The 22,990-nt window shown below is 32.5% G+C and overlaps 1 protein-coding gene across 1 annotated transcript in view; it reads right to left on the minus strand.

Moving 5' to 3' along the window:
- Nucleotides 1-500: 500 nt before the first annotated feature.
- The window catches only part of CAPZA2 (capping actin protein of muscle Z-line subunit alpha 2), a 62,181-nt gene continuing 39,691 nt past the window's right edge, over nucleotides 501-22,990 (minus strand). The window contains exons 4-10 of the mRNA XM_082692468.1: nucleotides 18,567-18,630; nucleotides 14,092-14,298; nucleotides 12,592-12,671; nucleotides 8,990-9,068; nucleotides 6,834-6,905; nucleotides 2,371-2,433; nucleotides 501-1,522 (exon numbers count right to left, since the gene is read on the minus strand). Of these exons, the coding sequence (XP_082548594.1) occupies nucleotides 1,382-1,522; nucleotides 2,371-2,433; nucleotides 6,834-6,905; nucleotides 8,990-9,068; nucleotides 12,592-12,671; nucleotides 14,092-14,298; nucleotides 18,567-18,630 (706 nt within the window). The 3' untranslated portion in view covers nucleotides 501-1,381. The remainder of the gene's footprint in view (nucleotides 1,523-2,370; nucleotides 2,434-6,833; nucleotides 6,906-8,989; nucleotides 9,069-12,591; nucleotides 12,672-14,091; nucleotides 14,299-18,566; nucleotides 18,631-22,990) is intronic.

The raw sequence follows: 22,990 nt of genomic DNA on the forward strand, positions 1-22,990 counted from the left end.
AATTTCATATTAAATTCTCAGTGTTTTCAAAGCCCAACTCTGACTTTTAAAAATAAGTTAAGTAACATGCTTTCACTGGGAAAATTTTTAAATTCTATACAACTCAAGCTAATGAAATATTTTATTGTACATAATGAAAGTGGTGTTTTAAAAAAAAAAACACTTCCAGGCCCAGACATCTTCAAGAGTATGTGAGGAAGGAATTCCACTGGAGTATAATAACCATACTCGACTGAATGAAACCATAAATCTACCCCACTCTCTACAATAAATATTAACATTCACCACAGGTTTAAAATTCCTGTAGCATCAGTAAATGTAAATTTTAAAATATTACAAACATGCTTATGATGCACAGGAAGATGGAAAAATTTAGACTGTAATGCAAACCATATGTACTCCCAGCTTTTCTAATTTACAACCAGTTAAGAATCACAATATCCAAAGAAAGTATTTTAAAATAGTATGACTCATTGATAAGTGATATCTACTCAGATAAATTAGGAAAATTTTCATTTTAATGTCACATTGAATTTCAGTACTTTTCAATCCAAGAAAAGAAATAAACTGAGACATGGTCATGAGTTCAGGATTATATATATTACAATTTGCCTTGTTATAATACATTTGTGGCTTTATGATAAAAATAACTCAGGGACATATGGAGTTCAAGCTAATTTGCATAACTGTCACAAGAAAAAAGCATTAAATGCATTTCTGAAATAAGTATTTTCATTTAATTTCAGAATCTCAAAACAGCATTAGACGTTGGCCTTGTTTTAAAAAAGTTTAGTTAAACACTAAGCTAGCTAAATAACCTTCTTGAAAGGTTCAAAACACAATTGATATAGAAAATGCTTTCCCTCTAATCTTGATCTTACATAAATGGTAGAGGTGAGGGGGAAAAAGGTAGACAATTTCTTTAGCAGCATATATGGCTAAATCCATCAACCACCTTAAACTAGAATGTCCATTATTGACGCCATTAAAAAGAACTGGGCAAATATCAAAAGTTACCCACTTCATAAACCAAAAGACAACAATTTTAGGGTTATGATAAGTAAAATATTTTTGAAACACTTCAAAAACTTTTAACATTAACCTAGAGGAATCATCTCTTAATTATAAGAAAGAAAAGTGTAACAGAAAGTAAAAGACATTTAAACTAAACTGATTTTCAATCCTCTTTGAAGAAAAGAAATGAAAAATAATGGTTGATTAGCTAAGCTTTGTGCTCTAACCAAACTAATTAATTACAGTGATTTTTAAATGGCAACAGCCCATCTGACTGGGTAGCTTGACAGTTCTGAATACTTTTGCAATGATTTTTTTTTTTTTAAACGCAAAGACATTAAAATGATCCGGTCATGCAATGTTCATCTTATGCATTCTGCATCTCTTTGCCAATCTTGTAGCTAAGGATCTTGTTCCAATCAATCTTAGTGCGTGTAACTGGCAACTGTCGACGTAAGGCTTTGAAAGTAGTGTCCGACATTGTCTGATAATTCTCACTGATGGCGGTCTATGAAAAACAGTAGTTAAAAGTTTAAAGAAATAAAAAACAGAACAATTTATAAAGCACACAGATGTTTTAGAAGAACTTTTATTTAAGCAGCCTATTTCAGTTTTTAAAAAGTAAAAAAAAAAAAGTCAAGTAAAAACCCCAATGTGGTTTTAAAAGCTGTTTAAAAGCAACAAAAAGAGGTATCACCTGGGTGGCTCAGTCAGTTAAGTGTCGGACTCTTGATCTTGGCTCAGGTCTGGATTTCACAGTTGTGAGTTCAAGAGTCACATGCTCTACTGACTTAGCCAGCCAGGTGCCCCTAAAAGAAAAAGCTTATAATCATTTTGAATATTTAATGAAATGAAACTGTAAATTAGATTTAATATTTGTATATTCTCATTTTGGATCAATTTTACTATTTCACTCAGAATAATTTTATATATTATTGTTTGTAAGGAGCAGAAATAGGGCTAATCCACAAATTAAATATGTAAGTTCAAGAGTACAGTTTAGAAGCTGATAAAAATAAGAATATAAAGTGAAGTAAGATCCAAGCACATTACACATAATCTAAATAATACTTCGGGAATTACTTCATAAATTAAATTTTCCAATCAAGAACAAAATAACCATTTAAAATCTTGCATATTATGACTAACACTCAAAAATTACAGTTGGCTAAAACAGAGTTTTTGCCATTTTCATTAGTCTGTCACTGAATTAAAAACAAGCAAATTAAAAAATATAAGACTATGTTTTATTATAGTGAAACAAATGAAAAAAATTCAGGCTCATAAATGAAATTAAAATTTCAGTGCCATTAGTTAAAGCAAATATAAATTATGTAGTATTTTTGAAAAACATACCTGGTATTCATTTTCTGCAGCTTCTACAATCTTTATAAATTCTTTTGCTGTCTGCACCTCATTCTGAATGAAAAACAAAACCAAACGTAAATGGTAATTTAAAATACCACTATTTAAGTTTTCCATTTTTTTAAGTATAATTGACACACAAAGTCGCAGTAGTTTCTGCTGTACAACATCGTGATTTAACAAGTTTAGACATTATGTTATGCTCACAAGTAACTACATCTGTCACCATGCAGTGCTAATACAGAATCATTGATTATATTTCTCATTCTATGTCTTTTATTCCCATGACTTAGTCATTCCATAACTAGAAGACTGTAGTTTCCACTCACCTTCACCATTTTGCCCTTCCCCCACCTCCACTCTCTCTGGCAACCATTAGTTTGTTCTTTATATTAGTATCTTTTTGTTTATTCACTTTTTTTCTTAATTCCACAAATGAGTGAAATCATATGGTAACTGACTTTCTCGTCTGTCTTATTTCACTAAGTGCAGTATCTTCTAGGTCCAACCATATTGTCATACATAGCACAATCTCATCCTTTTTATGGCTGTATAATATTCCATTATATGTAGTGTCCCCAATCTTCCTTATCCATTCGTCTATTGGGGGATACTTAAGTTGCTTCCATATTTTGTCTACTGTAAACAATGTTGCAATAAACATTCCTATATCTTTTCCAATTAGTGTTTCATTCTCTTTGGGTAAATATCCAGAACTGGAATTAGTGAATCATATGGTATTTCTACTTTTAATTTTTTGAGGAACTTCCACGCCATTTTCCACAGTGGCTATAGTAGTTTGCATTCCTACCAACATTGCATGAAGGTTCCTTTTCCTTCACATCCTTGCCAACACTATTTGTCTTTTTGATTTTAGCCATCCTGACAGGTGAAAGGTGATGTATCATTGTGATACTGGTTTGCACTTCCCTGATGATTAGTGATGTTGAGCATCTCTTCATGTCTGTTGGCTATCTGTATGTCTTCTTCAAAAAGGATGTCTATTCAGGTCCTCTGCCTATTTTTTAATTGGACTGTTTACTTTTTGGGTGTTGAGTAGACTTTTTTTTTTTTTTTAAGACTTTACTTATTTATTGACAGAGAGAACACTAGCAGGGGGAGCAGCAGGCCAAGGTAGAAAGAGAAGCAGGCTCCTTGCTGAGAAGGAAAGCCCAGCGTGGGGCTCCCGGGATCATGACCTGAGCTGAAGGCAGATGCTTAACCTACTGAACCACCCAGGTGCTCTTGTCTAAGTTCTTTATATATTTTGTATATTAACCCCTAATCTAAATACATCATTTGCAAATATCTTCTGCCACTTAAGAAGTTGCCTTTTTGTTTTGTTGATGGTTTCCTTCACTGTACAAAAGCTTTTTATCAGATGTAGTCCCAACAGTTTATTTTTACTTTTATTTCGCTTGCCTTAGGAGGCATACTTTGAAAAATGTTCCTAATGCCAAGGTCAAAAAAATTACTGTGCTCTCTTCTCTTCTAGGATTTTGATGGTTTTAGGCTTCATATTTAGGTCTTTAATCCATTCTGAGTTTATTTTTGTGTACACCATTATTATTTTTAAATAGGTATGTCAATATATGTATAATTACTGCTCTACTATAGTTTAATAAGTAACACAGAAATTATAACAAAGTGAAAATATTGTAGGATCAATTATTCTAAGTCCAATGGAAACTAGGCAGAAGTATTTCGAAAGTCTGCAGAATGAGCCTGGTTTCACTGTTTAAGGAAAGCAAAGTATTAATAATACATATTGATGAGAAACTCAATTATAACACTTAATATGAATTTGACAGTCTTTACAGGTAAGAAGTTAGTCATAAATTTCTAATTAATGACTGTATCTAAATATTAAATATGTACTCAACAGTATTTACCACCATAATAATACAATTTTAAAACATTGGCAAAAGCTTATTTTATTTATTTTTTTTATATTTTATTTATTTATTTGACAGAGAGAGAGATCCCAAGCAGGCAAAGAGGCAGGCAGAGAGAGGGGGAAGCAGGCTCCCTGCTGAGGAGAGAGCCTCATGTGGGGCTCGATCCCAGGACCCTGAGATCATGACCCAAGCCAAAGGCAGAGGCTTAACCCACTGAGCCACCCAGGCACCCCAGGAAAAGCTTATTTTAAAGTTTAAGGTGAATTTACTATAGTGTTTAAATATCTTCTGGAAAAATTTTAACATTCCAATATATGAGTTTCTTTGCTTTCTTCCTAACAGCAAAAATGTGAACAGTGTTAATAAAAAATTCTCTAATACCTTATTTTATGTATGTCTTATGTATTTATACATATGTATTATATTTCTATTATATGTGCATTTTTTTCTGTCCAAAAACAGCTAAAGAAAAAGAAAGAAAAGAAAAGAAAATCTTGCAAAATAAAGTAAAACATTCATTTCTAAAAAGCAGCATAAAAGGTGTATTGGTCAAGTTTAATTACTATGACCACCTCACAACAATTCCACAGTCTGTAACTTAGGAAGAATCTTTGCTTAGTGTCAAACTAAAGAATATAGGACCAAGTACTCTGTTATGCAAAAGTTACATGTATGGACACGATAAAGAACAATACCAAACACAGTGTCTCATGGAAAACCAGACCTTAGTTTCTTTTACTGGCAAATTTTGCAAGTAGAGTACTATTTAGCATAAATGCAGAGTCACTTAAATGCTAGTGAAACATTTTCTTAAATACCAGCTCTCCTCTCTTCCCAGGTAGCAACTGGCCTTACACGTTCACACGTGTTTCTTAATGTTAAATCAAATGCTTTCTTAAATTAAAAATTAACTCTTCTTTGTACCTGTTGGTTAGCTAATTTTGTATATTAGCAGTTGATGTTTATAATATATTGGCATTTTTAGGTATGTGACACAAAAGTTTATAGGAAAATATAAAATTGACTATTAATGTTATATTATTAATATCACTGGGGCAAAAAAAAAATCCCACAAAGAAAGAACTGCACGTGTAATGGAAAGAATGTGTGAGAGAACTACGTTGGGAAATAAAATCAAGTTCACAGTTTCATGAATTTGAAAGCTGAACTTCAGAAAAACTTCATTTAATCATAATCTAGATACAGGGGAAAAACACAATAGAGTTTAAAAGTTCAGTAACAGAATTGAAGGCCTAAATTTAAGAGCTAAAACTATAAAGTTCTTATAAAAAAAACCCTGGAGTAAATCTTCATGACCTTGGGTTAGGCAATGGTTTCTATTAATACACCAAAAGCACAAGTAACAACAATAAAAAAAATAAAATAAATTGGGACTACATCCAAAGTAAAATCTCTTGTTCTGCAAATGATAACAATAAGAAAGTAAAACAACACATGGAATGGGAGAAAATATTTGCAAATCCTGTATCTGATACAGGACTTGTATTCGAAACATGTAAGTAACAATTACACTCAACAATAAAAACACAAATAACAAATTAAGAAATAGACGAAGGATCTGAATAGACATTTTCCTGAGGAAGATATACAAATAACCAGTAATACATGAAAAGATGCTCAGCATCATTATCCATCAGGAAAATGTAAATAAAAACCACAATAAGATACCTCTTTATACCAAACAGGATGGCTATCATGGAAAAAGTGGAACCCTCGTAGACAAGTGATGGAAATGTAAAATGGTGCAGCCACTCTGGAATAATCTGGCAAAAGTTCTTCAAAAGGTTGAACACAGAACTACATACAACCCAGCAATTCCACCGCCACCAAAGAAAAAACAGAAAAATGAAAACAAACGTCTCCACAAAAAATAGTACACAGGAGTTCAAAGCAGCAAAAAGTAAAAAAAACCACAAATGTCAATCCAACTGATAAATGGATAAATGCAATGTGGTATATGGAATATTATTTTGGAATAAAAAGGAATGAAGTACTGATATATCCTCCAACACTGATAAACATTAAAAACATCATGCTAAGTGAAAAAAAGTCTCAAAAGACCACATATTATAGGATTCCGTTTATATGAAATGTCCAGAATAAACAAATCCATAGAGTTAAAAGGTAAATTCACAATTGCCTAGGGCTGAGGAAAGTTTTGGGGGAAAGCTGATGAGGGAGACAGATGGGGAGTGACTGCTAATGGGTACAGAGTTTCTGGAAGACAAAAACATTCGAAATTAGATTGTGGTGATTATATAGTCTTGTGAATATACTAAAAAGCACGGATGAAATTTTATACTTTAAATGGGTGAATTGAATGGTATGTGAATCATACCAATAAAACTTCTAAAAAAAAGTTATATACAGACTTCCAGTTAACTTACCATCTTTTTTTTTTTAACTTACCATCTTTAATCTATTTGAGAACACTTTAATCTAAAGCAGAAATATTACTTAAAATGTTAATTTCAAAACTGTTCTGGTTTTATAGAAGTTATCAGGTTGTTGAAATTTTATTTTGAAATTACTTACAGACACTGTTAGGGAATCTTGTATATCTTTATGACTCACTAACTGAACATTACCATCTTCATAATAATGAACCTATTAGAAAAAGAAATTACAGAAACCACACATTATAGGAATCATCAAGATAGATCTTCACGGCTTCAACAACACATCAGTGCAAGTGACTACCAATTTCAGCTCTAAACCTAGACTTCTCTGCTGAGCTCCTGACCTTGCAAACTCCAGGATAACTCTGTCTTCAGCCTAGTGAGATTAATTTACTGTTCCTGTAAATGACTGAGGCAAGCCCTCCACTGACCTGACTCTGGACATTTCTACCTAATAGATATTTTACTGATAACTAAACTCAAGATTTCCAAAACTGAACACACCATATTCCCTCCCAAATATCATTCCTCTTTTGTGCATTTCCACCAACCATTTAATTCCTCATAATTCAGACACGAATTTATTCAATAAGCATTAGCTGAATGATTGCACGCCTGCTACTACAGAAGGTTCTAGGGATGCACAGCTTTTAAAAAAGAGTCCTTGGCCTTACTTTTCAATACAACACAATAAGAGATATGTACAAAGTACATAGTCTTGGGACACTGAGAGTCTTGAGACTCTTTGAGATTTAAGAAAGGATTTCAGAAAGGAGGTAACAAGACTTGGGTTCAGCAATATAAGTATGACAACAATTAAACCAGGGAAGATAATGCAACTGAGCTAAGAGAACAGCATACTGTAGAAAGGCTTGGAGGTACTTATGGCTGGAATGTGTATGAGACTGGGGAGCGAGAAGAGTGACTGGAGAAATAGGTAAAGACAAATCAATTTAGGCCTGTGTGCCATGCAAACATGTCTGGCCTATCTAGTAAGTGAGAGTGGTCTTACAAAATAATATATCCAGATTTAAATTTTTAGAAATCATCTTTGTGACGATGGCAATGTGAAAAGTAGATTGGGGGATGGCAAAGGGTCCAGATATTCAATAAAATAACAATTATATGCTAGGCATCACGCTAAGTGATGAAGACAGAGCTATGAATCAGACAATCCCAGCTCTCAATAAGCTCTGGCTCAACAGAAGCACCATTTTAGAAATTATCCAGGTGAAAGCTATTGAGACCCAACTGAAGGAGAGAATAATTCAACAGTAATGGTCATCATTCATCAAGCACTTCAAGTCTGACTCTGTTCCAACCATTTTGCCCATATCAACCAATCTTCAAACAACCATATAAGCTTTCTACTGCTGTTTTCTTTTTTAGATTCATGAGGAAACAAGCAAAAACAGCTAATATTAAATGATTTCCTGTGGTCATACAGATCTGGGATTCAAACTCAGGCAGACTGCTTTCAAAACCCACACTCTTAGCCTCTCTTCTCTATCCCCTAATGGACAGTTATAACAAGACATAAAAACAACAGGATAAAGACTAGAAATGTATAGTGGAGTCAAATGACAAAGCAGCTGTATCTGATCCATCTTATTCCTTTATGGCTTTTAGCACAATACCTTTCATGATAGTTAATGAAATATACTGAATAAATAAGTGAACCAGTATAGAAAAAGACTGGTCAGTCTTTAACCTGTTTAGTAATATCTATATTCAAATACTTCCTCTTATTTATCATATGTTCTTCTACATAAACATTTGAGTTTATATTAAATGAGTCAGAGATTTCAATTATGGTGGGTTTCTTATAAGAAATCAAATATGAGTACAGAAGATACTTAAAGGATAAATGTCATATCTACATTTTAATATATAAATACAATAAATATATACTTATATATCTATATGCAAATACATACATTAATATTATACCTCACCCAATTCCACCCAATTCAGGAGACAACAGCACAACTCAAACTCAGAGGATGCTTGGATGAACAAACTGTTTGAAGAGCAGACCAAATGGTAGCATCTAATTTTAGCTGTGTTTTTAGAATCTGTAAGCTATCCTTGCATATTTTTGATGACTAGGGAATGAACTGCAAGGTTATTTGAAAGATGAAATCAACACTACTTGTTTTCCCCAATACCTCAAAACAAAGATCTAGAGAAGAAATTTTTATTGTGTACTGAGAAAAAGTAAATTTATGAATTAGTTGTTTCTCTGTTCAGAATCATCTAGAGAGCAGTAAACAAATTCTTTTTATTTCATACCTGAATTTTCAAGATGCCAACCACCTGAGTGGTTGAAGGGGTGATTGTAAACTTCCACTCTGACCTCCAACGACCATTCCTTAAAAATAAAAACAGCAGCTGTAAATAAGGTAAGGAAAATAATTTGAATAAATTTTAAGTTCCAGATTTAAATTTAATGCTACAATATGAGAGTGTGGGGGATGGATGCTGGATATTCATTTTTAAATCACTGAAATATTTAAAAGAATCAAAGGGTTAAGTTCAGTTATGAGCTACATTTAATCTTCATCCTACTGATAAGAAAGGACATATACAATGGGTACAACTAAAGAATTCTAAAGCTAAGGCTTAAAATACAGATCAAAACTATATTATATAAGCTACTTTTGGGGGAAAAATTTTAAGCTATTTCTTCACAACTGACATGCTTTAATTAACAGTAAACTGAATAAAGAGGTGAAGGGGAATGGGAGATACAGGCTTCCAGTTATGGAATTAATAAGGCAATAAAAGGGATAAAAATACGGAATATAGTTAAAAGTATGTAATAATGTTGTTTGGTGACAGATGGTAGCTATACCTGTGGTGAGCACAGCATAACTACAAACTTGTCGAATCATTACACACCTGAAACTAATGTAACCTTATGTGTCCAGTATACTTCAATTAAAAAAAAGAATAAACAGAACAAATGTTCAGATTACCAGGGGCTATCACAAATACAGTCAATGTAGTCTGACAGCCACTGAAGAGTACAAAGTACCAAATGTTTTTTAAAAGACTGGGTAATAATAGAATATTTTAAAAGTTTTGATATCTGGAAAGAGAAAGACTTTATATAAGGAGTTGTAAGTGTCAGGAATTTTCTTCTGTTCCAGTTTAGGATTAAACTTCCACATAAAAGGCATATCCTCCTCTCACTTAAAATGGCTTTTGGTATGCAAATTAAACACATATTAATAGTAGGAAATTGTGACATTACAAACAAGCATCTAATATGTTATTCATTTTTGCCTCCCAGATAATGAATCTTATCCTTTTTTTAGCCTTTTCATGTCAACTTTCCTTTTACCCTTAGTAGCTCTTTTTTTTTTTTTTTTTAAAGATTTTATTTATTTATCTGACAGAGATCACAGGTAGGCAGAGAGGCAGACAGAGATAGGAAGGGAAGCAGGCCCCCTGCTGAGCAGAGAGCCCAATGCAGAGCTGGATCCCATGACACTGGGATCATGACCTGAGCCAAAAGGCAGAGGCTTAACCCACTGAGCCACCCAGGTGCCCCATACCCCTAGTAGCTCTTTGTATGCTAAACACATATTCTGAAATGCAGGTTTATACCTGTTAGTTTTTTTTTTGGAATAGTAGCATATGTTTCTGAAATAGTCACAGAGTTAATGGATCACTGTACTGGCTTTGCTATAAAATTACTTCTGGGTTCCTTGTAATATTTTGGCAATCTGCCCAATCATGAAAATCCACAGAATGAGAGTACTCATATCTAAAGTTAACACTTAACATGTGAAAAGTACTCTCATTAGAACAATGCGTTATGATCTACAAAATAATAGAATTTTATACCATGCCTTGATTTTGAGGGACACCCAAAATTATCCGTAAGTAGCTCAGTTGGATAAAAAACCTATGTCTATTTATTTTTATTTCGTGATTCTGAAAGAAGTAATTCCTTTTATTTAGATATTAATATTGAGCACTATTAAGTTCTAAGCATATACACTTCTGATTTATTATGACAATATGCATATATAAACACTGATTACAAAAAGAAAAAAGGAATTTTAAATCCAGTAATGGTACCAATTTAAGAACTATTTCAAAAAATCCTTCCATAGGCATTACTACTATACAGTAATGGTAAATGATGCTGAGTCATAGCCTTTTATCAATGGAGTATGTTATCAATGGAGTCGAGATATACTAGCTTTATTTATATTCTTCCTTTCTCTTCTATTAACACTGTAATTACAAATGTGTATTATTTCCTAGACATTAGGGAAAGAGTAGAGCCCAAGAAGACAAAGTCCTAATGAAATCTATTAAATGTCCATGACTATTATCTTTTGATTTTAATTATATCTGTATTTTAGGTGCACTGAAGTATATTTCTTTGTACCAAAATATTCAGATTTTACTGAGATTATTGTGATACGTGATGTCTACCCCTCTGAATGTCATTTAGAATTTATCTTCTTTAAAAAGTGGAAGTCACTTTTAATTTCCATGATACAATGTTCACTGTGGTAGTTTAGGAGAAAAATTCAGAAATGGGAAGCAAATTAGTAAGAACAGAGAACTCAAAAACAAACACCATCTTCATTTCACATATGCTAAAGCTCAAATTGTTTTTCAAAACTGATTAGTAAATTCACTGTAACATCTCTAAATATATATTGAAATAAAACTTAGCAACAAGAATTTTCCTTTAATAGTTCACCTCAACAAGATTTTATGATACATATCTTGGCACAAATGGCATAAATTAATAGATTTATTTCTTTAGGATACTGGTAGGTTACTGCTACAAGATTTTATGCTTAGAATGGAGAAACTACACTTTTATTAACTTTATATACCAGAATCTTTAGGGAACTGCAGCTTGTCATTAAAGTGTACATTAACATATAGAATTGACTTTCCTTCAGTGATAATGGATTGCATTTCTCCAAATGTTCTTGGTTAACCTTGTAACCTTGCATTTATTTCTAAGATGGTTAATAGTAGAGCAATCTTGGGCCATGAACCAAATTAGTCCACAGGGATTATTGATTACCTCTTACTTTACCCTTGAGAGCACAACCAGCCAACTTGGCTAAACAAGTCAAATATTATGATTACACTTATTCTGATGATCTTAGCATGTATTAGCAAAAAAGGAGGATGAAAGTAAAGATTTTTTTCAATTTTGAGTTTATAAAGTCTTGTAGAACCTCAGAATTTTATAAAGAAGATGTCTCAGAAACAATCTTGTCTAAAAATACAAAGGCTCAACAATTTGTCAAAAGTCCAAGATTAACATGGCAAGTCATGTTTTAGGGGACTGGACTTTTATAAGGAATAATCAATGAATTTGATTACAAGATTATAATTTAATTAAAATGAAATTATGATTGTAATCTGCCTCACTGTATAAAACAGTATTTATTCCTTACATTGGCCAGCAAAGCACAAATAAATTCGCATGTAAACATCTACTTCAGAACCCCCAAAGTTCACCAGAAAAATCACTGTTCTTTCCCTTTATAATTACCTCTGTCCTCTTCTCCCATTAAGTCTCAGTCAGGAACAATCCATTCTCAGAATGAGCATATGGGCCTGCCAACTGATCTGCTTGCAGGCACAAATGTTCCCTTAGGATGCTGCTTGCTAGTCTCTAAAAACACTCGATGCAATCCCACGCTCTTATTCACTGTCAATGGGTTTACTGCTACCTTTAAATAATATGCTGATTATGGAGTAAATAGCTTTCTTATATCAAAAGGCTCAAGATTGATGTTTATATTGTACTTAGGCATACACAAACAAGGTACAGGTCCAACCAATAAAACAAGGACTACAAAGGATATAAATGTCAGAATTCCCCAAAATATAAAATTTTAACTTACCAAAAGTTTTTTGCTTGGAACTGATGGCTTTCTATGCATGCAATAATGGTTTGCTGTCCATCTATTTTTTTACCATATACCTTAATGGCAAAGAAAATAAAGAGAAGTGTGAATTCAGGACCACAGAATGTTCAGCTTTAAACATCTGCACACACACACAAAAAAATTGTAGAGCACTTTGGTGCTAGAAAAACAAGTACTCAAACATGTACACCTATCATCACAAATTCTTGGTGGATCATAAAAAAAGCACGAAATGTATAAAGTAAAACTCATTACTATACTTTAAAAATATTCACAAACATCCTAGTCATACTATACTTTTGATTCCAAATACAGGTATCACAAGAAGTGCAGACAATTCATTTTAAACATGCAGATACCAATCTGGCTGTTTCCACACAAACAAAAACTGGACCTACACTTCGATTATCATCTTTGTTTCCTTCACAATCTTAGAGGCTGTTATTTCTTCAGTCATTTTACAAAGTATCAGGAAAGAGGTGAGAAAATTAATTTACTTATAACCAAAAAGGTCATAAGAGAATGCTTGCGATGGTATGATGTTGTTGTTTCACTTCTTGTTTACTGCTTTAAAAGTCATGGATAATCTGTACCTTTCAATCCCCCGGGAGCAAATAAAGACTCTCTTGTACCTACCTATTCTTGAGTTATTCTTCCAAAATAATCCTAGTCAACAAGGTTATTATTCAATGAATTTGTAAACTATTTTAGGTTATGATGTAATTTTTCCTCAAATACTATATAAACCAGGATATATAGTAATCTTAGGTTCCAGAGGTAGACAAAGACCAGGTCCAGAAGGCTGTGAAAGCCATGTTCAGAAGCCTAGACTCTATCCTAAGTATAATGGAAAATCTATGAATGATTTCTAATATGGGATTTTCATGATCTGATCTGTATTTAAAAAGATCTCTCTGGCTATAGAGAAGATCACAGAAACACAAACAAACTGGGAGGTGGCTAGGGGGATGGCTGTACCCTATCTAGGTACAAACAATCTTACCAAAAAAAAAAAAAAAAAAAGCACTTCTAATTTCTATATTTCATAAAGAAAATATAAAAACAGGTTAAATCTATGAAAGAATCACATTAAAAAGAGACTTGATGATAAAACAGGCAAGGACATGATTCCACTTCCAAATAATTTAATTTGTTCTAAGATCTTGAAAGGAAGTTTGATCTAAACTTACTGAGATGAGTTATTAACGTGAGATTAAAGAATCTTACAGCATCATGCTCTACTCAATGTATGACAATTCCTACTTGGATTTAATTCAAGGTACAACCATTTTTCCATTCTGTGCCATCATAATGTATTTACTATTTAGAGTTTCTCAAAAAAACACTTAGAAGTATTTACTTCAAGAAAAAAAACAATGGCAAGTTATGTCAGTTCTGTAAGTTAGAGATTTCAGGAGATCATAAGAAGTCATATTTACATAAGACAAAAGAAAAATATGCATATTGATGACTTACAGTGCAAACCCCATTTGGATAATGTTCTTTTACATAAGCTCGCAGAGCAGTTTCTACTGAAGTTCTCCATGACTCAACTGCATTTTCTGCTTCATATGGTCTTGGATCAGTTGCTTCCTTTCTTAAGTGATCAAATTTGAAACAGATTCTGTTTTTGGGATCCAAAAATTTTCCATTTCCCAAGTCACCATGTTCTGTTATCAATACCTTCAATGATGCAGTGAATTTTGGGGAAATAAAATATTTAAAATAGCATTTAAGTACTGACATATATTAATATGAATTCACTTATGTTTTGTCTTGAACACTGTAAAAAATTCTATTCCAAGCAATTGGTTTAACTATATGGCACAACTATAATAATTGAAATGAGGCTAGTCTTGTTCAGCTAAGATCAATGGATTTAATTTTCTCCCAATATAACTTCTGGCTAATGAGTGAAAAGAATGCATCTTTTAATATATTGCTGGAGTTTTGTTTTTTTTTACAACTATAAACTGTTTACTATTTCTATTACCAATTTCCAGTTCTTTAAACTAAGGACTGGTGATAACCTTCAATAAGAATGGTTACAAGAACAACTTTAACCCAGAGAGAACACTCCTCTGTGTGTCCTATATTGTTCCTGGGCCCACAATCTCATCTACTGTGAAGTGTCTGCTTGTTTTTATAACCTATTCATTGACAGCTGTTTTCAACTGACTTTCAAATGTTTAAACATGTAATTTATTCTTTTATGTACATTAAGTTGTACATGAATAAATGTGATGTTCTGTGCTTTAAAATTTCCCCTCTTGTTCTTCCTTTGCAACTCTCCCAATCTTTGACTCCTTAACTATGTCAGAACTTCCCCCTCTAATAAAAATCATGTACACATAGGATGTATCCTTCTAAATCTTTTTTCAGCCATACAATCCCACATAGATAAATAAAAACACATCTATGCGAACATATACACACATACAGGGTTTTTTTGGTCACTGTTTTACCAGAATGGAATGAAAATGCACACGTACACGTATTTTTCGGCATTTGGCTTTTTTCAACACCAGCACCTTATAGAAATCCTTCAAAGTCAACTGGTAAACATCTCACCATTCTTTTTAATGGCTGCATAATGTCCCATAATGTGGGTATAACAATTTATTCTGCCATTCTCTTACTGATGGACCATTTCTTTTATTTCCAGGCTGTTTTCTTTTGGGGGGAGGAATGGTACATTAAAATGTTAAAATTCTGGGGGCGCCTGGGTGGCTCAGTGGGCTAAAACCTCTGCCTTAAGCTCAGGTCGTGATCCTGGGGTCCTGGGATGAAGCCCCACGTCGGGCTCCCTGCTCGGTGGGGGGCCTGCTTCCCCCTCTCTCTCTGCCTGCCTCTCTGCCTACTTGTGATCTCTGTCAAATAAATAAATTAAATAAATAAACTTTAAAATAAAAATATGTTAAAATTCTATACATATATTTTAACATGCTAATGATTTTATTTCCATCAGGTGCTTCCATCTCTCTTAAATATATTCCCAGCAGTGGGGACAGTAGGTAAAGTAAAGGGTCTGTTTTTAATTTTTAATACATTTCCCAAAAAATGGCTGTGACTTTCCACATTTTTATGAAACATATGTAAGATATATTCCCCTCACATTACCACCATCAATAGGGATATGATTCTTTTTTCGGTCTGATGGGTATAAAATATCTCATTACTTCATTTTATTTCTCTGACTACTGACAGATATAAGTATCTTTTTGTGTGTGGGCCACTTGTTTTTCTGTGAGTGAATATTCTTTAATATTTTTAATCTGTGGTTTTTTTGGGTTGTTTTCTCATTAATTTAGAAGAGTCCCTTATTTAAGGTATCTGTTTCATTTTATGGTTAAAATAATTATTATGTAGCAAAATGTTTATCTTTTCTTCTATAGTTTCTGGGTTTCCAAACTAACTTAAGATAGTTTCCCTGCCCTAGTATTGTACATATAGACTTTTTCAAAATTTCAGTCATTTTACAAATTCTTTTTTCATTTTACAAATTTTTAATCCACCTAGAATTTATTTCTATATGTTGTATGAGACAGAGGTTCAAATTAACCTTCCTCTTAACAGAAACCAGTTGTGCCAATCTTATTATATGCCTATCTAAAATTATAATCTTGTCATGCACAAAAATTTTCATACATTTTGGGATTAAATTCTGGTTCTATATGCTGCTGTACTGATTTATTTGTCTACTATATACAAAATCATACTGATTTGACTTTACATTGCTTGTAAAGCATCTTCTGCTATTTAGTAAAGGAATTCTCTTACCCATTCTTACTGCTCTTACATTTTTTTTTTTCAAACATGTATTTTTTTTTTTACATCAACTTAATGAACGTTTTGACCAATTAAGAAAGCTATTAGGGTGGCTCAGTGAGTTAAAGCCTCTGCCTTTAGCTCAGGTCATGATCCCAGAGTCCTCGGATCGAGCCCCACATCCGGCTCTCTGCTCAGCAGGGAGCTGCTTCCCACTCTCTCTCTGACTACTTGTGATCTCTGTCTGTCCAATAAATAAAAAATAAATAAATAATATTAAAAAAAAAAAAGAAAGCTATTAGGATTCTAAATGAATTGCAATAAATTTGTATTTTAATTTTTAAGTAATTTAACTTTCTATTTTCAAAATGGAATATGGTATTGCCTTTCCATTGTTCACATCCTGTTTTGTGTTTTAAGAAGACAACCACCACTGTCTTCACATTCCTTTGCCTTTCTTGTAAGATTATTCCTAGGTTAATGCATAGTTCAACCAATTAAAGTGGAACTCCTCCCCCTCCAACTACTTCTAGAGTAAAGTACTTATTTTGCACAACAGAGTATAGTTAATGAGTTTTGTATACTTACCTTAAATTCAGCCATCCCACAAAATTGTTTTAAATCTAGTAGTTTCTTTTGGAGGTGATTATATAAATCATACAACCTAAGATTATATAAATCATACAACCTAAGAGTTTTCTTTTCTTTTCTAAAGCTCTCATTCTCTTATTTGCTATACTTCCATTAGGTGGGATACTAATAAGCAAACAAACCTGGCAAATTTTCTATTTTAACTATAATTATTTCAGTGTTTGTAGTCTATGATATTTACTGTGATTTTTGTTAAACAATCTACTATATTTAAGAGGTCTTCCTCTATCCTTAGATTACTCAGGTCTTTTGTAATAAGGACCAGCTGCTGGATTTTTCAAATTCCTTTTCACTGTCTATTGATGCATCATTAAGTTTTTCTCTTTGATTTGGTGGTTAATAGATAAGACCAAGATATTGCCTTACATGGAACCACTCATGCATTCTTGTAATAAATTCTATTTAGTCTTGATTTGTCATTCTTTTGATATATTCCAGGATTCTATTTTTTTTAATATCTATTTAAAGTTTTTAAATCTATGGTCATATGTGAGATTAGAGTTTGATATTTTTGTTTTCTCTTTATTAGGTTTAAGTATTAATATTATGCTAGGTTCATAAATGAGTGGGGAGCTCTCCAACAAATATTCTTTTAGGGAAGTATTTTAAGAAAATAATGGTCAATGTGCCCAGAGGTATAAAGATTTACAATACAGCTTTGTTTACAGTTAAAGAAAAAGAAAGACTAAAAAACCTAAAATCTCCCAAGAGAAAGAAAATAAATATAGGAGATTCATAAAATGAAACACTATATAGCTTCATATATATATATATATATGTGTATACATATACACATGCATGTCTATATATATATAAGCTTGTTTTCTCTTCAGTTATAAGTTAACTTCTGTCTAGGCTCATACATACAAGACTATGTATTACATAATGAATAATGCCAAATGTAAGCTTTGACATGACTAGCCACTAAGAACTAATTGTTACAACTCTCTCATGTTCCACCTACCAGGTCCTTCTTCATATTGTTTTATATAAGTTGTGCTTCACGCAAGCACAATATGAATTAATATAATCACTGATTATTAATAACTCAAAACAGAAAACCAAAAAACACCCAAACTAGTGACTTTTGGTGGCTTTTCTTAGCTTAGCAATTCTAACTTTCACTTCGGAAAGAAAAGATTTAATAATTACTAAATGCTAAGTTACTCACATGAAGAACTGTAGAATTCCAGAGCAACCAAAATATGATATAAATCTTACTAATATATATTCTAGATTTTGGATTAATATAGGATTGATTTTTTTTCCTATAAAAAACAAGAGAGTAGATTTAAAGCAATTATTTTCTAAAATCTTAAAAGAATTACATTTGAATACTTCTAAAAGGGACTTTCTGCTAGTAGTATTATTGTCTCAACAAAAAAACCCAAATTTTCAATTACTTTGCCTATAAGAGGCTATGATTAAAATGAACACTTTATCTTAAACATACCACTTCACAGTTCTTGCAGAATACATTAACCATTATAAATGAAACAAGGACAGGTTTCATGTGTTCATATGAAACATACCTGATCTTCATAACCTTCAATTTTTACTGGAGTAAACTGGTCCAAGTTATACTGTGCAAATGCACTAAAAAAGAAAAAGGCCAATTGTTTAAGATTACAAAACTCAAGCCTCTTAAAACAGCAGGAATAATTCACTTGTCAATAAATCTCCTGTACTACATATGGCAAGTTTAATAAAATTATAATTCTCTATTACTGATCTTATATTAACTATAAATACTATATATAGATATGGCTATTTTAAAAACTGCAGCCTTCAATGTTTAGCAAAAGAAAATTAAAACAGTAAATAAAACTTGTTTCACTCAATATCTTGAAAGTAAAAGTTAGCCATCTGTAAGATACATATCTAATTACTTGAGTATATACTGAGTACACAATATACCAGGAAACAGAGTAGGTTCTATGAGGGATGCAGAGAGTAATCAGACAGATCCTATGATCAGAGGACTTACAGTTGGGTAGGAAAGATAACAGATAAATATAACCATAACACAAAGTAGAAAGTACTATAAGACAATGACCAATAAAGAAAGCATCAAGGAGAATACACATTTTAAAAGATTATATTCGTTGAGGCAAGGATAAGAAGTGCTTTAAGGGTGATTTCTTTAGAAATTTGACAATGAAAAATGGCCTTGAAATAATGAGTAGACTCTCTTGCAGAAACTGGAGAGATGGGAAGAAAAGAGTATTTCAGTTACAGGGACCAGGATAAATGAAACACATGAGAAGATAGGTTAGGTCCATATCATGGAAAGCATCAAGCTCAATGCCTGTCACATAGCATGTGTTTAATTATATTTACTGAATAAAAGTGAAAGGCCCTGATTGACAGAGTAATTACTTCATTTAGGAGGCAAAGCAGAGTCACTGATGCTTTCTGAGAAAGAAGAACCTAACTATAAAGAGGATTAATTTGGCAGCAGTGTGTATGACAACTGGGCAGTGGAGCAACTAGAGCCCCCCGAAAAAAAGAAAGAAAGTAAAAAAAGCAGTTAGGTTGTTATTAGGCAAATGTCCATATTAGAATTGCTGAAGAGTCTAAACTAAGAAATGGTGACAAAATGGATTCAAGAATAAAGCCTCTCTCTATTCTCCTATGAGTAAGTAATACTACATAGTTATATATAATACATTTATAGGAAAGACTCTCAAAGTACAAAAAATTATCTGAAAAATATGTAAGGACCATATTATATTTTACTAAATCTATAACCTGAGGATTTTTTTTCTACACTTAACAGAAGAGATATTGAGTATTTTAAAATTTAGAAATACATCTGTCAACCTAACCTACTTGGAAAGTTTTCTAGATGGCAAGACATCCACTGAATTTTCAGATTATTAGCTACTTGATTCTCCTCTAGAAAGAAATATTTGGTTAAGCGAAGCCATCACGGATAAATTACCAGACTAATAAACTTAAAAATAGCAAAACAGAATCAAATTACTACCTGTCAAACTCCTGACCCTGCATGTTAAAAAAAAAAATGAGAATAAACATAGAAATGCATGATGGGGGAGAGGGTAGTATCTACTCACTTCTGATTTCCTTAATTCATTAAAACTATAACTTTCCTAGGAATAGCCTCAACATAGCCAGGTAGTTACTAACCCTTAAATGAATTTATCTCAAAACTACTTTGAAAATTTAAAGAAAAAAAAAAAGTACACTAGATCATTTAGAAAGTAGGATTCAGGGCGGCCGGGTGGCTCAGTCAGTTAAGTGTCTATCTTCAGCTCAGGTCATATCTCAGGGTTCTGGGATGGAGCCCCACATCAGGCTCCCGACTCAGTGGTGGGTCTGTTTCTCCCTCTACCCCTCCCCACCATTTGTACTCTCTCTTGTTCTCTTAAATGAATAAAATCTTTAAAAAAAAAAAAAAAAAAGTAGGATTCATTTTCCAGTGAAAGACATATATAAATAGTAAATGTAGATAGTAACTTGGTCCTAGGCCTTTTACTGCCCAGAGTATCAAACTCCATCATCTACTTGGGAGTGAGGGAAGAATAGGAAATCTGAAAAAGAAACAACTGAGTATGAAAATAGGTAAAATTTTATCTTAAGTGCTCAAAGCAAGTTAAACAAGTTATTAGTTACATGGTATAGGAGTAAAGATACTCACTAACCTAGGAGTCAGAATATAGAATACCTAAGTTCTGTCCAAACCCCATTATTAGCTAGCATGGGGCCCATTTATCTTATCTACAAAAAGAGGGGTTTGGACTAGCTGACTTCCAAAACTGACTTCCACCCAGTTCAGAAACTTACTCCATCTACCTACTCATCATCAACTCACCTACCCCTTCACCCCAACACGGTGAACACAGTGACTTCTCTGCCCTTGTAGAGTTCTATATCCCACTCATCCATTTCTAAATACCTGTTCCTGTATTTAGATTTTTATACCTATTACTATTAGTCATCCATCAATCACATACTATACTTTTCACCAGGTGTCTCCTTCAGTTTAGCCACATTATTTCCCTATTTACTATTTAAACCCTGTTCATCCTTTAAATTCAGCTCAAAAACCACTTCTAAATAGAGATTAAAAATTTCTCCCTTTGGGTTCCAAAGGCCTTTGATATGCTTCTATTATGATAATATTTTATTTCATTTGGCCTGATACTGAACATATGTGATTCCCCATTAGAAAATCCCTAAGAGGCTTATTTACCTCATCATCATAGTGAAGTCTGGCAGTCATATGTCAGTTGAATAAAAGGCTCTTTCTGAGTATTTAAAAGTTAGACTTGACAGTACTGACTCTTCAGAGTATGTCTACTTTGAAACACACTAAATTTGTGCCCTTAGGAAAAATATCCCATTAAAACCAATCTTAAGAATATAGCCATGTTTTTTTCCCCTTACAGAAAGATAAGAAGAGGAGAAAAGTGAGATTAAAAGAGTTAAAGCAACAAGGAAAACGGGAAAGGAAGGAAGAAAGTAGTACATACATGTAAGAAAGAGAAGTACTTGTACAAATGAGATTCAATATCAACGATCACAATTGAAGAAGAAATTTGAGTACAGCTATGCACTTACTCTGGTGAAACTGCGACTAGAACACATTCTAAATGTTTTTTACAATATTTTGCAAGCTTGTGTTACATGGTTTTGGACAGCCTCAATGATAGGCCATGTATCTTTTTTAGAGGGTGAAACCAGGTTTGGAGATATTTTAAAAGTTAATTCAGAACCAAGTCTACTGAACAATGAGTATAATACTATTTTTGCTTGAAAATTATTTCATAGAAAAGGACACCGTGAACCACAGTTATATAGTTCTAAAGTCAATCAACAATGTAGGGCATATTTCTCACTTCACAGATAATCTTAGATGTTTTACAAAATGAATTCAAAGAAATCTGGAATGAAGAACACTACTGAAGTCAACAAAAAGAATCAATATTTTCTCTAAGGGTTCATCTAGTTAGCAATCACTTACTGATAGTATAACTACATGCAAGACAATCTGAACTTTCCACTTAAGGTTTACATGTTTTTTTCCTTGCTATCATACAATAAACTTCTTGTTTTATCATTAGTTACTGATTTCTTCAGATCATTTCCTTAGAAATGTATCTGCATTTCAATGTACATATCTCTTGAAATGTGGACAACTGTTCCCAAAATGTTTCATAATAAAAGAGAAATGTAGATCACATTCTAATTTCTTTTTAGAACAAATCCAATTTATTTAATTTAAATGTAAAAACCAGCATCAGATTTAAGTATTTCTTTGGACAAATAAAATTTCAATACTTTAATCACTTTTGAGTCAAATGTACGGCTATTTTATACCACTTATGTAATTACGAGTATTTTCTTTGACTTTCATTAAACTTTATTCTGCTGAGGAAAAACTCTTGTTCTTTCAACAAGTCAAGTTTCTCACTTTCTTAGCTGATAACAAAACCCCCCCACTAATTCATGCACCTGTATGAAACAACCCACACATTTATTTACCACAGAGAACTGAGGAAAAGTACTTTTTAAGTACTGTTGTTAGAAGTTATAAACATGCCATATGCTATTATAAAGAAAATTAATTTTACTTGAATATACAAATGATTTAAATAAGGTTTACAGAACTAAGAAGTAACCATTCACTCAGAAGTTAATCACTGAAGTCAAAGATACAGAGCAAACTGATTTCTATAAAGTACTTTAATAAAATAATTAATAGGAATGGAAGCAACACAGATGTCCATCGATAGATGAACAAACAAAATGTGGTATATAAGTAATTCAGTATTAGAAGAGAAATTCTGACATATGCTACAACATGGATGAACCCTAAAGACATTATGCTTAGGAGAATAAACCAGTCACAAAATGACAAAATAATGTATGATTCCACGTTTATGAGACACTTAATGAAGTCAAATTCATAGAAACAGAAAACAGAATGGTA

The sequence above is a fragment of the Mustela nivalis genome, assembly GCF_964662115.1.
Source record: "Mustela nivalis genome assembly, chromosome: 12".
NCBI lineage: Eukaryota > Metazoa > Chordata > Mammalia > Carnivora > Mustelidae > Mustela > Mustela nivalis.